This window comes from Metopolophium dirhodum, chromosome 4 (assembly GCF_019925205.1).
Source record: "Metopolophium dirhodum isolate CAU chromosome 4, ASM1992520v1, whole genome shotgun sequence".
NCBI classification, from domain to species: domain Eukaryota; kingdom Metazoa; phylum Arthropoda; class Insecta; order Hemiptera; family Aphididae; genus Metopolophium; species Metopolophium dirhodum.
The window spans coordinates 11,169,228-11,188,058 of NC_083563.1; the positions used below are offsets into that span (position 1 = coordinate 11,169,228).

General features: G+C 31.1%; 1 protein-coding gene across 1 annotated transcript in view; it reads left to right on the forward strand.

Annotated features, from left to right (window-relative positions):
* LOC132943965 (semaphorin-1A) overlaps positions 1 to 18,831 on the forward strand; it is a 178,413-nt gene that overhangs the window by 99,357 nt on the left and 60,225 nt on the right. Inside the window, exon 3 of the mRNA XM_061013144.1 lies at positions 18,352 to 18,448. Coding sequence (XP_060869127.1) covers positions 18,352 to 18,448 — 97 coding nt within the window. The remainder of the gene's footprint in view (positions 1 to 18,351; positions 18,449 to 18,831) is intronic.

The window sequence follows — 18,831 nt, forward strand, 5'->3', positions numbered from 1 at the left end:
AAATTATGATTTGAAGGACATATGAATAAATGGAAGAAATAAAGCGCATAATGGTTACTTGGCATGGAAGTCTATTTATTTATGTATTAGGTTTTCTTGAACTTCATATATTACTCAAAGTTTTTAAATATTCAGATATATATTATATTTTTTTTTTACTCATGGTGTATGAACATTACTCTATGAAAACAAAGGATGAAACGTTCTGGGCTTATTGATTTATTATTTTTTCATTGATATTTTTAGTTTCAGTTGTACTGTCATAAAATATATGTTCTCATATGATTCAATTTTAATTAGGTAGTGTGCCCAGGCCCCCGGGTTATAATGTTATGGAAACACTGAACAACTCCACAATGAAAAATACAATCATGACCTAAAAAAACTATGAGCACCGTGCTGTCAAAAGTTATTTTGTATTTAATTTAACGATTTTTTTTTGTTTTCAAAGAATAATATGGTTTTCAAATATCAAACCACGTATACTATGCATATATATATAATAACGTTATAATTATTATTGTTTTACTCTCGGCGACTTATACATTCATAATGTTTGCCATCAACTTTTCGTTTTGATAAACACGGAATAAAGTTGGTCGGTATTTTATATGCTGCAGCAGCTCCTCGTACATAAAGTATAAATGAAATTGTCTTTATTATACCGCACAGGACTATTATATTTTTATCGCTTAAAGTTTTTCGTACTTGAGTGTATTGATACGTTTTTATTGGTGATCATAATGTATGTATACAAATCGTTTTGGGTTTTATTATTGACATAATCCCAAAGAATAACGTATCATTTGGTCGCACGCAAGACGGCGTGCTCGCGTGTGCGCCTGCGCACTGTTAGGCACTGCGTGTCTCTGGCCCATCGGACCGTGTGCTCGCATAATATAATGTGTGCGGCAGTGCGTGAAGGCTTGCGGTCCCTTCCCCCGTCTTGACTTTCATGGTTTTTACGGCGGTGGCGGCGAGGCGAATGGAGATTTTGGCCCCTGCTGTCGGGAGTTAACAAAATAAATCCCTTATTTTCCCTTTGTTGTTCGTCTAGATACAGTCAGATTTCATATTTTTGCGCCCGCAAATGTTGTGGTCGAAATAATAGAAAAAAAAACATTAACGTGTCTGTATGAAAATATTATATTGTAATCTAAAAAGTAAAAAAAAACATAAAAAAATGTGCATATAAAAAAAAACACCGTCGTTGTAGTATTTGTTGTGTTTTGGACTTGCATTTGCTTCCGTTATCTCGCGAGTAACTTCCGACGGCTCTCAGGATAATGTGTGTTCGCCCCAAAAACGAACCGACCGTGAAATTGGATGGTTTTAAGCTTCTAGTCCACGATGTGTTACGAGTTATTTCGTAAAAATAATTATTCTAGTGACCTAGCTACACGACGATGCGATATTTTATGAAATAAATATAATAATAATGTATACTCCTTTGTATATCATAATGTATTTATTATAAATGTATAATTTATATGGAAATTGCATCGATCAATACTATATAACAACTTAATTTTCAGAATTTTTTTTTTATATTTTGGTTATTCTTTAATTTAGATATTAACTCAAAGTTAAGTATTATCATTGTTTAATTAGACGCCTACGAATTGTTTCTATATTATCTTTTAGAAAAAATCTCTGATGGACTTTGGTGATTATTTTCAAATTAGGGTGACGTCAAAATAAAATAAAATGCTCATATATTTACGTACATCTCTGTTGAAATAATACCATAGCATTATGTAAATTATTTGTATAATTTTTGCGAAACGGTTGTATAGATTTAAAACAGATTAAAAGCTTCCGTCGCGTTTCACACAAAATTTAAAAAAAAAAAAGTTGTTACTTCATAATATCTCTATACAAATTATATTTATTGATTTATACAAAGTATTTTTTCCACGAATTTGTCATTTATTTAATGGAACTTTCTCATTATTAAATAATTTTATGATGTATTCGTTTATGATAATTTAATTAATTGTTCATTATTTATTTAACTAATTCATTAATTGTGGTCTAGTCCTGAATAAATAAATTATGAAAATACATTAGTTGTAATTCAATTATGATTGTTTTTAGTAGGCTTGTAGTTTGTCTTGTTTTCTTAATAGACATTTTACTTTGGAAGAGGTGAGGGAACTGGTATTAATGAATACCTACCACGTAATAATAAGAGTACATAATTAGATTTGAAACTCAATTTTTCAACGGTTTAAATTTCAAGATTTACTGTGGCCACTTATTTTTGTAGCTATTTTAAAAATAATTAAAATATTTTATTTTAAGTTTGATACAGTTATGATAACATTTGTTATTACAATTCAACAGCTTAATAACTTTTATTATTCAACACGAAAAACATAATTATATGTTTATGTTTTACTTTAAATTATAATAGTTGTATAATATAAGAGTATTCTTACAAATGAATAATGATTTATTTCCGCTGCACAGATGATAATTTAATTAAAGGTTAAATGTATTTACATTTTCAGAAACTTTACCCAGTCATTTTAGAGTAGTTGATGGAGTTATTGGACTGGTTCTGAGTTTGGCTCTTGTTTTACTATTTTTTTTTTTTTTGATACAATCTAATAGTTTAGGCATTAAAATATATTTTTATTACAAAAATCATGCAAATGGTTGTTTTCAATAGCCTTTGTTATGTTAAATACATTATAAATCATAACATTTTATAAAGTATAATTTATGTTTAATAATGAATCAGAATGCTTGTAACTGAAGTTAATGCGTGTTGTGCAATTCAGAATTTCTCAATTATTGTTGTATATTTTAACATAAAATAATTACAATAACCTTTTGCGGACAATTAAATGCTGTTCCACGAATTAAAAAAATATCTTACAATATTGGTAGATATTTGGTATGGATATGATAAAACTGATAAATTTAAATTGTTTATATCTATTTGTATGAATATGTTGCTTTATTATTATTTGTTATAAGCGTTGTATGCAATTGAATAATAAATTATAATAATAAAAAAAACCGAGGAAGTAGATCTAATCTAATATAATTGTTTTCGAGTGTACGTCAACATTGAGATGTTCTGTATGTGTTAAATTTGAACCCAATGATAAATCATTTAAATGGAATAATGTATTACATAATTCCGAATATAATTCATTCTAAATGTTGCTAGATAATAGTAGTTTTGTTTCCATTAACAACAGCGACATTTAAATAAATGTATGCCAAAAACGTAGTATATATATTATTATAAACTTTTTTATCGTATATATTATACTTATTAACTTATAACTCAATTTCGATTTACTCAAGCACGGCGTGAATGTGATCTGGATACAAATAATTTCATATTATAGTATGACTATACTATTACTATAGTCTACATTTTTTTTTTTTTTGAGCTTAAGCCCGGCAATTACAGCAATTAGCTGTTTTTTGTTTGTAGGTTGTTTGTAGGGAGATGAGTGGTTGGTTAAAACACGTTTGTATGTGTGCCAATGATTTGTTGCTAAAAATTTGAGCTAGCAACACTGTCTGATACGAATACAGAGCGTTTTCGCAGTTGAGTACGGACCTCGTCACAGTCTAAATTTGTTGAAAATATTATAGACATTAACAATATATATGTACCTACATAATGAATTAAAGTGTCAGGTAGGTACGAATGATTTTTGAATTAAAAATAAAATTAACGAACATTGTTGATGGAAAAGTTCTTAGTTTTAATTTAAATATCCAATCATTGGGTAAATAGTTTGAATTTCGAATTGATTTTCAACTTCTCATAAACAAAGTAATGTAGCTTTAAGCTATAAACTTTTTGTTTATTTCAGTTAGTCAACTTCGGAGAAATGTATTATATTTTTTAGCCTTTGACCTATTATAGGTCTTAGAATTAAAAATGTATGCATTTTTAACTACTAATTAGTTTGTAAAGTTAGTAATTTCAATGGAATTTGTAAAATATTGTTTTTAACATCTAACATTCTAGTATAGAAAAAATTGTTTACCATGTATTTCGATTTCTGTTAGAACAAATTATAAAAAAGTTGTGTTGTATTATCTAGTTCTTTGACTTCCAAAGAAATATAAAAAAATTATCAACAAAAACAAATAAAATTTCATCGAAGTATAATATCTCAAAATTTATCAAAATATTTAAAAATGTATAACATAATCGTGTCTGGAATATACTGGTATACAATATAATGTTCGGTAGTAGGTATTACGATTATTCATTTTTGAAACAGGAACGACAAAAAAGAACAATCGATTTTGTTAAAACTGGTGTTGCATGCGTAACATTCCCGTTATTCCATTTTTTTTATTTCTGATTATGCTGTAAAGTTCTAGTAATTTTGCGTACTTTTGGCTCCCCCTAAACACAAACTAAATTACATTTTCTACCAGATACCACCCTTAAAGTTGAACGTCGAAGGTTTTTAGCTGGTCGTCCTAGAGGTGCATATAGACTGCATACGTCCGGCACACGAAATATAACTCACATATAAATGGAAAACCGACGCATCCCCATCGCTCCGCTCATAATCTAAAAGTATATGAAGTAAGAAAAGTAATCCGGCATTAACAATTTAAATTAATAAAAAAAAATTACATGCAATTTTATTTTTCATCAGATTAAACTTTGTCTCCAGGAAATTGCGGTACGTGCTCGTAAATAACATCGTACGTAATAAATAACGAAAGACCTAAAGCCATTGAAATTATTTTATCTCCTTTGTCCCCAACTGCAGTGTATGATTCATTTATCTGTATTTTATTATGCAACGTCAGGGTGAATCCATCAACCGTGCAGCCATCGTTATCGAATTAATCGTCAATCGTGCTTTAAATTTTAATCAAGTATGTCTAAACGCGTAGTTATTGGTCGGTCAATTACAACATACGCGTGTGACGTTGGCGAACAAAAGTATATTGTAATATATTATGCTATTCTAATCAAAATTTTTTTTACGTCAGTTACGCGTTTATTTTATACAAGCAAGCACGCAAATAAAATCCATTAGCGCAAACCGTTTCCGCCGAGTAAGAAACTCTTATTTGAACAATAGCAATCGTCGCATCCCCGCGGTCCAAATGAATATTCATTTGGCCGCCGCCAGCGTAGTATATTATGTGAATAGGAATGGAATTTCAATAAATATATATTCTATCCCTTTTTGGGCTAGCGGTGACGTAATTAATTGGACTTAAAGAAATTGGTATAATAATTATACAACCAAATTTTTACCTACAGTATATACATAACATTATATTATAATATAGTGACGCTGAGTTAAAAGTTGGTTTTGTTACGCAAATGAAACTTCGCTCCGACTTCCATTTATTGACTTGTTTCGAGAATTCCTTCAATCGGTCGCGGACGTGGACGAATTAAAAATAAGTTTCAACGACCCAATAATATCATCGCGACTCCATTAGCTGCTGTACGCTGTGTATTTTTTTTTTTATAACCCGTGCAGGTGTAAATTGATATTATTAAATTAAAAATATATATATTATATTTGTTTCTTTTGCGGTGTCTAACAAAAGTTCTTAAATTGCTTTTTGTAATTATTTCGACTGTGACGACGTTCCGCTGGGTGTTTTAATTTTACGTTTGTATATTTTGTCGAACGGAACAACAGTAGTTTAATAAGTAATTATATATATATATACAATATAATATAAGCACCTAGCTACACTGTACCGCAGCACTGTTCTACAACACTCGTACACAGCGTAGCCAAATATTTGAGGATCATAACTTTGCAGCAAATTTCAAACAGACGTGTTGTGATAGTGTAATAATAATTGTTGTGTGATTGTTTACAAACTTGCCATTTACATGCTCTTCGTTATTTGGCATCTCAATTTATAGTGGTGTGTGTGTGTCTGTTAATACTGTACCGTAGTGTAGGTATAGCTGGTATTATAGGTATATATATCGCGGTGTTGTTTACTCTGTTTAATTGCTTGCATTCGTTATTACGTTTTCCCAGCAGGTGTATAATATATTTGCAGTCTGCTACTTGAAACGATGAACTATATTATAAAATATATTATCTGATATAATATATGTACCTGTATATATACCTAAGTATACGATATATATTGTGTGTATGCGTTTATCGAGAATTTCTTGAGTTCTCCACGTTGATTCATACAATCATCGTGGCGGCGGGGGACGGTACTATGTACAACGGTGCTACACATAATATAATATGTACGGCATGTTAATTTAATTTTTAGCTTCCCGCTCGTGTAAAGATGATAATAATTGCAGTATGATATATTAACTAAACTGCGCACGGTCTGAGAGGTGATATTACATCATATATAGGTACACGTTACAATATTATTATAAATAATTTATAATATACGTAGGTAGGTACTGCGCCTGAATATATATAACAGCCGTGGTTTTCCTACGTATACGAATGTCATCGGCAAAAAAGGGTTAGGTTGGGTTAGGTCGTTTTGTTCGCGGGTGCCCCGCATCAAAATATATCGTTTACCGTAGTATAATAGTTAATCACTGCGATTATAAAACGGTGTGTGGCTAACACTGCTATATTATATGTACGGTATTACGGTGTATAATATATACCATAATATATTGTGATGTACATATTATACGTATAGGTTAGTCATACGTGCACGCGTACGCGCCTAACATATGATACGCTGGTTATTATAACACACGGAGAGAGTGTATGTATCGTTCTAGGACGACGATGCGAGCAGGGTGTAGGTCAAAACACGCCATCGTTTTGCAGCTGACGCAGTGCGTTCCTCTGCTATACCGTGCGCCGCTCTGCACTGTACGGCGGCGGCGGAGGATAATCGAAATTAATCAAAAGTCGCCGTCGCGCCGGTACCGTGCGCGTACCATATTATAATATATATATATATGTACCATGGTTGATGTGTTCCTACACCTCACCCTGCAGTATACGAAACTCCGCAGTCGACCTCGGCGGGTGGCGGAGGCCCGCGCGATCGCAAATCCTTATAAATGGCATCCCAGACGACCGACGATTTCTCTTCATTTCCCACACTCCCCACACCCCTCATCGTATATATCCTGTCAAAAAAAAAAAAAAAAAAACCTGGCTCTGATTTCAATATCGGGTAAAGACACGCGCGCAGAAATTAGCCCCGTCCGTAACGCCGACGACGTCTTCTACTATATTATAATGTCCTCTCCGTTCCAATAATAAGGCCCCATCGATCCCTCTCAAATTTGTTGAACTCCGACGTTAATATTGAGGGCGCCTCGCTCTATCTATGATATATATGTTTAATATACATCATTAATCACGCCCTCCGTTGGCTTTATATACGATTTTACATCGAGAGTAATTGTTAACAAACTGTGTGCGCACTATAATTAGATTTATATTATAATCTTTTTTATAGTGCACGATTGAATAAAGTTCCGGTCTCGATGCGATTGTGCAGGAGCATAAGTCCTCCCTTTCATGACCCCGGAATACCTTTTTTGCAGTACGAGTATTATAATATTTTATATTTTCAGTAATATAATATACACATCTGTGTAGATATGTTAACTGTAAATGAATCGTCTTTTACAAATAAATATTTAAAATTTTTCACGTTCGGCGTACAATAATAGTATGTAAATGAAACGAGACAAATTTGAACAAAAACAAGTTTTTTTTAATTTTTAAATTTAATTATTACAAATAATTAAAATTATTAATTGTTCACACAACTACAACATGGCGCACCGCGTAGACTGTAGGTACACCGTACGTATGTTTAATTAAATAGAGGTCATGTTTAGATGTATAGTATTTTGTTTAAAATTTCGAGAACAGTGTTGAATATAATTTATGTGTCTCCTACTTTTACAATTTTAACGCAATATATGGTTGAGGGGTTACAACCACAAGGTATAATTTTGAATAATATTCATGAATTCTGAAAATCGTAAAATGTAATTACTTTGGCGTTACAAATAAAATATACATTTTATTCGTGCTTTAGACGCGTATAAGGTTTACATTCAAAGAAAAAAATTCGAAACAATAATCTTTGTTTGACATACAAACTATTAAATCGTTCGCGGATTTCAAACTTGAAACACGATTAAATATATTTTCTCTCTAAGACTTTATAAATTGTGAAAAATCATTAGTGCATATAGTATATACTATAAAATAGTCCCTGATAAATGGCTTGGACATTGACGAGTAATATTTTGTTCCAAAAGTTCTATTCAGTGAAGATCAGGGTCCATGATATATTATGTCCCCTATTTCTTTTTTCTAACATTCTTAGAATGAAACATTTTGTTATCTATTTCATTCCGGTTGGCTGTCATGCAATTGAAGGGTTGGTTATCGGTTTGTATTGTGTATAATCGTAATGTTAAATAAATCCTTACTGTTATAATATTATACAATATAATGCCGATTTAAGTCAAGTACGTATATAATGCATTATTTGTTTATTTTGTACATGCATATATATATTTTAATAATACGTATGGATTCTGTTGTTGTATTATTCAATTATATTTAATTTTACAATTATTATACCTATTGAATTTACTTATTTTTTACATCACTTTACAGATTATCTGACATGGCAAATCCTTTTGTTTAATAATATTTTCAAAACTAACAAATAATTTAATTATAAAAATACGTTTTTGACCAGCGTAAATAATAATCGTATTTATTAATTTGCCAAAAGTAAACCTACATTTATTTATATTTTATAAATGAGCTATACTATTATTGTAAAACGTTAATACATTTAATATTTGGATATGTAGTGTGGCAGTATGGTCCTTATTTCACTATAGGTAATTTGGGTGATAACAAATTATTTACTGACTGAGAAATAGCTAATGATTATACGTCATTGGGGAAATGAGGAACAATAATTATTATTGTAGTTAAATGTCGTTGTCTTCCGTTTTAGATTATTAATTACTACTTATGTAATATCACGCGAGTGGTTCAAGAGACGAAACAAAGATAAAGTTGTGAATAATAAGAGAGCCTCGGAATAGTTATAGTCTTATCACTGAAATTGTGGGTCTTATCCCCTAGCAGTCAATCACCCACTTAAGTAGCATAAAATGTTACGTTAATTGTAATGTCGTTCCGGGTTTTTTTAATTAAACTACAGTGTAGTCGAGGAGACTCTTGCGATCAGATGATAACATACCTACAGGGCTATAGCCGCATAGTATAGTGTTTTAATTTATTTCGAGTTGATTGTAATAAATTACGGCAGCGATTAATAAATGGACTAATAGTGTACGCAATGGAATTGTGTGAATGTCCGATAATTTTTATTAAAAGCCATAAAAAAATGCATTTTGTACATACAAATTAGAATCTCCACAGTGGTACAATACCACCTGGTATATAGCCTCAGTTAAAATGGTGCACCCACGGTACATATTACTGAAATAATGGCATGGACCCCGGTAACTGAATATTTTTTTTCAGACTTATTTCAAAGTTTAATATTAGAGAACGGTACATGAAACAATTGTTTGTTTTAATTATAATATGCGAACATGTATATTATATTTTCTCACACGCATACGGTTATGATAAAATAACACAGCTATAACCAGATAATTCTTTACGGTGGGATTGAACGGAACCACTGCGTAGGAGCGCACTTAATTTTTTTTTGATACGGGTATTTAAACATTTAGTTACGTCACTTAAGACTAAATAGTATAAAGACGACACCCTTAGTCTGTGTGTATGTATATAGATTAATCCTATGCATCTGCATTGATACCCATCAAATTGGCTTATTTTCGGATTTTTAATCCCCTGAAAAACGTATTGAGAGAGTGCATCGTTGTGGTTTCAAAGCTGTGCAAGAAAAACATATTATAATCCTGATTTAAAGGGAGAAATAGTGTGCTTAAACACTCCTTGGTTTAATTACTGTGATGAATTTATATTTTTCCTCTGTTAAGCGTTTAATATGGTTGATATTATTTTAGTGCCGAATATATATAATGTTATGTTTTAATCTAACCTGACAGATTCTATAACTAATTTGAAAAAATCGATTTTTTTAGTTCTTGGTTCGTTTAACAATATACATAATTATTTTATCTTTGATAAATCCTAATTTATATCCTTGTTGTACGAGATCGTAAACTGTACTAAAATTATGTTTACCTATTTTAATTTTCGTTATACATTTTCAGTGCTTATATTATACCGTAAATATTAACAGTGTATACACTTTGTCTAGTCATATAAATTGATTATACCTAAAATAAAAGTACGGTGGTATGAAGAGAAATTCAAAAAAATATTTAAACATTTATTCGAAATGATTATTAGTAATTCCTATCACGAATCGGCAATACACAATAAAAAGAAGTTTTTAATTTTAAACGTTTCTTTCTCTCTTTTTTATAGTTTTCGTTTTTATTATTTTTTTTTTATTAAATAGTTCGTTTGGTAAATTACGTATGCAAAGAAGAATCTTCTAATTGCGAATCGATAGAGTTTTTGTTCACACATTTATATGTTTAATACGCGATTGTATTTCCGTAAACCTGAATTCCCCGAGAAAAGTGTTCTTCGCGTTACTTATACAATCATATTAACATTCTATGTGCTTCGATCACTCCATTCTTACGTTAGTTATTCGTACTTAACATTCTGTCTCTTCGCTCTCTCTGTCTCTCTCTCTCTCTCTCTCTCTCTCTTTCTTCTCTGTCTCCCTTTCTGGAGGGTTGACAGCGTTTTTTCCCTTTTTAAATGTCTTCTACACGCCGATTTCCCTTCATTTCTACCGTGTATTGCATTCTTGCTGACTGAAATTCGCTCTTACACATATACAATTGACGATCAATACGTTTAAACAGACTGTGGTGGTAACTATATTGAGTATAAATGCGTAAAATATGCCATGGTCTAAAACTTTTGTTTATCATTCAAAAATATGCTTTAAAACTCTATTATTGTGTATTTTTTTTAATACTAAATTCATTATTGTATTATACACATAACAATTGAGGTTACGCCCTCGTATTAACCTAGTTTTCAAATGTGTATATATGTTGAATAATTTTATTTTTTAATTAAAAAGGACAAGAGCCACTGTATTAATCAAAAAATGTATTGTACCTATGCGTTTACTAGGAAATAGTTGTATTCAATAAAACATTATTTTTTTTTAATTAGTATTTATATATTATATTATATTACAAATGTACAATTTTAATTTGAATTAATAAACATCATTGATCCAGTTGGTGCAAAAAATTACAATTGCTAAAAAAATACCAAATACTATCCTGGTAATTTATTAAAAAAGTTAAAAAAAATGTCACACATTTTTATTTTCCCCTACTCAGCATATATCATGTCAATATTATTGGTGTATTTGAGAATATTAAGCTGGATTTTTCATTTTCGTACGATATAAAATAGTGACGTTATCCGGAAATAATTGCGAGATTATCTACGTAAAACCATGTGCCTTTTGCAAAACATGAGCAGGAAAAGTTTTCCATAAAGAATAAAGCTAACGGTGCTGCAAAGGTGTTGGTGTCGGCGGGAGTCCAATACTTTTTGGCCTCTGCTGCCAAATTTATTAATTTAGCATATTATTGAGAGAATACGCGTAGGTAGTGCTTCGCGTGCGTGATCAGTAATAATTTTAATCAAATTGAAACAGATCATTGTTTTTGATATCCGTATGTGTGTATTGGATAGACTAATGTTTCGTTTTTTCTATATTTTCTATCGTGGTGTTTGGCGGAGTGGGTTGGGATGAAGATGAGTAGGACATAGACACGAAAAGGACTAGACTGCCGTCAGGGAGAACGAGAGGTACAGGCAGTGTGTTTTTGTTGACCGTATTGGATTATACGACCGTTGTAAAGGATGGAAAGGTATCCAACCAGTGGGCTACGTCAGCCTGTATTTTATACTGCATTGACAGAATTTAAGACGAATCGTGTATGTCGGAGTGGATAAATGTCATTTTGGACGTAGCTACCACTTCCGTATAGCCACACAATTCGATGACAATGTATTCGGTTTACTGAAAATATTGCTGTTCACACACATTCCCTCTGTATAAAATATATATATATATATATATATAGCGGCGAGTCTAAGCGACATCAAGATACGTTAGATATACTACAGTAGTAGACATTGGACGTATAACAAATACACAACTGTATAGGATTGTGATTTAATACAGTACGGCGTTAGTTTTTAAAAACAAATTGTGGAATGATTACGTTTCTGAATTGCCAGTCCAATTCCATTAGTGTAGGCGCCGGGAAGTAGTGGAAGAGTTGTCTACATAATATAGGAATAGTTAGTATTCACGGTTCAGCCGAAATGCTTGTTTAAATAACTAATGTCCCTGAAAGTAATGACCTAGTTACCACATCGCAGCGTAATATCTAAATCTGTTTCTTCAAACCTTTAACAAATGATGCGCCCGGTTTTGAGATTTGTTACAATGCTTTAAATTCGATAAGGGAGTGAGCGAAACGGCCGGAATCGTTATACCCGAACGAATGAGTGGTTATGGCTGCCACATGAGTATTTAGATATACAAAAAAATTAATAGCTACAACCCAAATGAAGACTTTGTTGAGCATAATAAACGATATTTGTCATTGTGATGCAGTCGGGTATAGGATTTTGTTATTTTGCATAGCGTTGAATGTTTGAATCGTTTCGCTAACGTCGACATCGATAGAGGCAAATACAAGGTCATAATGTCATTTATCAGTAAGGGAGTCAAGTTATATGGTGGACAGGCGACGCAACCGTTCTCATTACATAAAAATTAAAGTGTTAAGATAATGATCCAGCTGAATGTTAAAAAAAGAATATCATATTTTGTTTTATTGCATGGAATTGTAGTGCGTGTTTTTTTAACATCTTTAAAATGTAATCATTGCAGGAACGGTATAATTAGAGATATTTTGAACGAATTTTGCAAAAGTTGTCTTCATAACATTTAACTGTATAGTGCACTACTAATCACATTGTTATCTATTTGTAAAACGAACAATTAGATAGTATTTTTATTCCTATATAATATTCGTATTATAATAACGTATTATATATTTCTCTACTTTTGCAAGTTAAATTTTGTTACATCAACATAATTATGTATACATCATACGCCGCTATGCGATAATGAATATTTCGAGGAATATTTTGAGTTAAAGCAATTTAAATATTTTTTCTGTGGTTTTTAACAAAGACATGAATACAAATTATTATTTTTCATTTTCTATTCTTTTGATTAATTAAGCAAACTATTAGATGTTAGGGTTTTTCTTTTTACATAAAATTAATTACTTTAATTCTAACAGCCTAAAAAAAAAAAAAAAACTCCCCACTAGTTTCAATTTTTGTATCTTTTTCGAAATGTATATCGATAGTTGAACGTCTGACTAAATCAATTATGCGCAAGTAGACCTACGAGTAGACTCACTTATAGTAGTACGCTAATTGCGCCGCCGTATGAAAACGACTAATACACCCACCTATATAGGTATATTATTTCACTATTAGATCAAATGTCATAAGTGGTCGCGGGTGCACGCGTGTGTGTAATGTTTTTCTCGCTGTCGGCGTTGTCCATTTCACGAGAGCTCCTATAAGTGCCTCGCCAGTGCCAAGTCATTTACATCCGAAACGTATTAGCTCTCGAATTTCTATTCCTTGGCATCCGTACAATCGGCGCGCACTTCTTTCCCTTTGTATCGTTCTCGTAGCGTTTTTTTTTTTTTTTATATACGTTGCCATATTGCCGGGGAATGGCGCTGCTCGCTAGGAAGCAAAATACATTGGTCGAATTTAATCAAAACCTACCCTAGGGGTTGCGTCACATCGATGCTCGGATATCTCTAGCGCGCGCCATATATGATTCGGCATCTGCCAAGAGGCAGATGCATGTCGTTTTCCGGACGTCCGGACGGAAGTTTTATCGTTGCCGTTCGCCAAAGGACACAGTACTACGCGCGTATATTTATATAGTATATACGCAGATATAAAGAGTCGTACATGATATAAACGTTTGTGTTCGTTTTTGAACTCGAAAGTTTCACTATAAGCATGGTTACTTTACCACGATAGAAGCGATAGAAACGCCATTGTACTTCATCCCGCCACCGTAAATGTAGGGTAGCGTTTCGGTAAATTATCATCGTCATCATCATCATCATCATTATCATCATCTATTCGTCGTGTACAACGCACTTTTGTTGTTACATAAAAATAAATCTAGACAAATCGGAATGTTTTCTACAAAGATTTTTAAACCGGAATAATTCGAAATCGATCATAGTATATAGCGGAGCATCTCGCGAGGATTCGCATGAGGATAATAATATAACTCAGCATTGTTTAATATGTAGCATATACCTACCATATAAATTGTATATTTTATTTTTATCGTTTTCTATGCAATTTTTTCTTTTATAATAATATCCAACAAGATGTCAAAAATATTATTTTTGTTTTTTTTTTTTATTAGAAACTATAAGAATTTATGATTATCTAATATAGTATTATTACGATGCTGCTGATAGAATGATGGCAGTAAAAAAATGATGATAAAGATGTTCCTTATACCTCACTGGAGCAAATAAATTACAACTTTTTGTCGACTTGATAATTTATCAAAAATGTATTCAAATATTAGTACTTTAGTTAATTTTGGCAAGAGGTGTCGTACCTTGATAGTTCATAAAATGCGTATTATAATTTATCAGATAATATTATTGTACCTTCTTTTACCGTGTTTATTAGATTCTATTTATTTTTTTTTTGCTTAACTATTGTATTTATTTTTTTCTGTATGAAATTATTTGTTATTGATACCGTGAGTACTGTTTGCCATCTGAGTCATCTTCAAAAATAAATAAAATAAAATCCGGACAAGTTACATAATATTACCTAGATATTTATTTTTTCCTTTTATCACCTCAGAATAAAATAGGAGTTATATAATAAATAGTGATATTATACCTATAAGTTGTTATATATTATTATATAACATGATAATATTTTAAAATAATTATGAGTGGAGTTAGGTTAAAGAAGTTCTATTTTAGTTTCATCGTATTTTTACTGTAGGTTTATTCTTACCTTAAAGAGACTACTATTAACGCTGAATGTTCCTTTTCAAAAGTACCAACTAAATAACATTTTCAATTGATACTTGGGAGTTTTAGAACACTCGTTTAACCTAAATTGGGACCAACGGAAAAATACATAATTGTATAAGCTACACTTGGAATACAACACCATATATCAGAGACTCTGTGTAAGCAGATAATACAAAATTAAATAAATGTTAATAGTAATCTAGAGAAGATTTTGATATTAAAACATATTTTCATTACGTCTTATATTATCAATTAATTATTGCACATTCTACCTAACTTATATTAATATGAAGTGTAAAACATAAACAATTTCGATCTAGGAATTATTATGATTTCTTTACTTGAATTAATTTGTGTTTGCCGACGTATACTTTACTATACTGCTGTTATCGGGTAGTATGGCTGGCAGCGAAGTTGCAATATTTATGAGACAACTTGGCAGACTTAGAACTTAGATGGATTGAACACCGACAAAATCTATACGCTATAAAAAGGTTTATACTGGACGAAAAATCGTCACCGGATATACAAGTTGTGAAAAAAAGAAAAGAAAAAGAAATGGCTCCTATTTTTCCTTCTTTTTTTTTCGGTTGGAAAACTTTGAAACGAATAGAGGACAATCGAATGGGTGTCGAAAATCGTCTCACTCTACGCATGAATAACCCAAGACCCCAGCTTTGTCCTTGATTTTCATGTGTGGTTAAGATGTTTGACAAAATGCAATTTGTAAAAATAATGTCACTCGTTAAATTTTACAAACCTAAAACAAAATAAATTATACGAAACAGCGTATCGTAATATATATATATACGTACTGATATAAAATACACATTATGTGTAAACTATGTATTTAACACTCAATAGTTTTATTGTAATGTTGATTATTCCGTAGTTCAGTTTAAAGTTAATAACTTTATAAATGTTAAAAATATACTAAAATAATTTTGTGTAACATGTAATTTTTTTTCCTTTTTTTAATAAAATATAACTTTTATTATAATACGTTGTTTTTAAATATAATTGTTATTTACTCGAATGGAAAACAGCTATTTATAGGTTTATTCAAACAAATTTAATATTTTTAATTATAAGTATTTTATTAAAATATAATTTTGAACACTACACAATTAGCCGAAAAAAGTTTGTTTGAATGAATTGGACAAGAACCCAAGATTAAAAGTATATTTAGCTTAAATTCCAGAATTTTTAAATTTTTAATTTTTTACCATTACTTAAATCCTGATGCGTTTATATTGTGTCAACACTGAAATCATAAAATGCATTTTTTTGCGACTTTTGCCATAAAAAAATTGCAATTTTTATACAAAATGTTTTATAACGAATGGAAACTCTTACGAAACGGTAATTGTTGCCGAGTCATCGTCAATATACAATATTATGTATTTCCATTCATTTTTCGTTTTTCTGGCATCTGTCAAAACGAATCTTCTTTTTCTCCCTACCTGGGTACCTATACATCCGTATTGTGCCAAAACGAGCCTGAACATCCCTACTCGCGTCGGCGTCGACAAAACCCACCACGATGACAATTATAACTATTACAATAATAATAATAATAATAATATCGTCTCCTCTGGTTGTCGGTGGTATATTTTTCGACGAACTGTGAACACGGCGTTTCGGTTATGCAATTTCGCTACACGTTTCACTGTTGTCGTTATAACGCATGGATACTTTAATATAAAAATATTATTATTATTATTATTATTATTAGCTGTCGTAAGTCAGTACTTTTAAACATCCGAATAGAGGTGCTGTGCTTGTGACACGATGGCGTAACGCGTATTCGTATTTTAAATATATAAATATAGTTGATGTTTTGATACTACCTATATGCATGTAGACGCAGTTATCACGAATCTAAAATTCCGTTTTCTCTGCTTATGAAAGTTAAAATTGTGAAAAGGTATTTTTTCAATCGCCATTTTTTGTTTTTTATTTACATTGTTGTAACAGATTAAATACGTAAAACAAAACTGAAAAATAATAATTGTTGTAGGTATACCTTTTAAATATATTAAAATATAAAACTTTGCATTATCGTGACATTTTATAAATATTATATAATAATTTCATCAGCCTGCAGCCATGCAGCTCTCCAAAGTTGCGAGGTTGTCGTATACGTATTATAATTGTATAATAATTTTCAGTATATGAAAACGTGGTAATTGTGACGGGTTTCTGGGTGAACATAATATTAAGAATCAAAAGATAACAGTAGAGGTAAAGCATCTCGATGACAATGGAAATGTTATTCGTATTGATGGTGGCTTTGTTGTTGTTATTGGTGATGGTGGTGGTGTTGAGACGTGACGACGTATATACTTCAAATAAGAATATATAATATTATTTTTGGCTTTGCGTGTGTAACCCGATTTCAAGGCGTAGATGTGCCTTGCTGCTATTCGTCGCGGGGTGGAGCCTGTGTATCGGTACATGCTCATGTGACAGAACGTATAATTTCGTATTTAATTTGGATTTTTTTTTTTATATATATATTATGTATTCGTATTATTATAATTTAAAACACCAAACGCACGAAATCGGTCTTGGCCATTATTATTTCGAGTTACGATTTTAAAGTCACTGTAGCGTGTACGGTCGGCGGCAGGGTAACGATTGTCTGGCGTGGGTTTTGCTGCGGGTCATAATAATACTGTCACTATAAAAGCTATCGCTGTGGCTGCGGTAAAAATCTCAATTTTGGATTAACGTTTCAATGGTGCATGACGTGAAGGAGTAAATGAGAAATCGAAAATCGCAACAATCATCTGAAAAAACCACGGTTTACTATATTATGTACGTGCACGTATTACATTTTTTTTTATCTCCCTCGTGTTAAACGAATAACTAAAGTGCATTCCAATATCGAATCAGTATATAGATATATACACCTTAATACTATATTTATATACTTTTATTTACAAAATACGAGACACATTATTGAAGTTAACGTGTGTACATGACATATAAATATACATTGTGTATGCGACGTTTAGAGACAAATCGCTCAAGAGAGCCTATAACGAAATACAGTTTAAAAAAAAATGTTTTCAATTTCAACGAAATGGGTTTAGTTATTATTATTGTAAATTGTGTTTATGTATGTTTTTTTAAATCTCTAATACAATTTATATGTTTTATGATTTCAGTGTCCGAACATAGTAGGATATTTTCTGGTAACAACACACACACGGATTACTTTAAAACTTTGCTCAGGGATGGCAACAACATTTTGATCGGAGCCAGGTAAAGATTTTTGGTTGCAATATGATAAATTATATTATAATCTATATAACATTTTAAGTTAAAACCGTTAAAAAACTGAAATTGAAATCAAAAAAATTGAAAACCGGTATTCAAAATTGAAATTAAAATGGAAAAAAATTAAAACTGGTAATCAATATCGAAACCAAAATCAAAAAAAATAAAAATGGTAAACAATATCGAAACCATAATCAAAAAATAATAAAACGATAACCAATATCGAAATAAAAATAAAAAATTTTTTTGGTTTTAAGCCCTGCTATTTTTATAAGTTCCTGCGATCGTCGTTGAGGAGGCATTTCGCTTTAACGTAGTACAGTAGTACACACCTATGACCTAGGTTCGGTTAATAGAAATGTAGAACT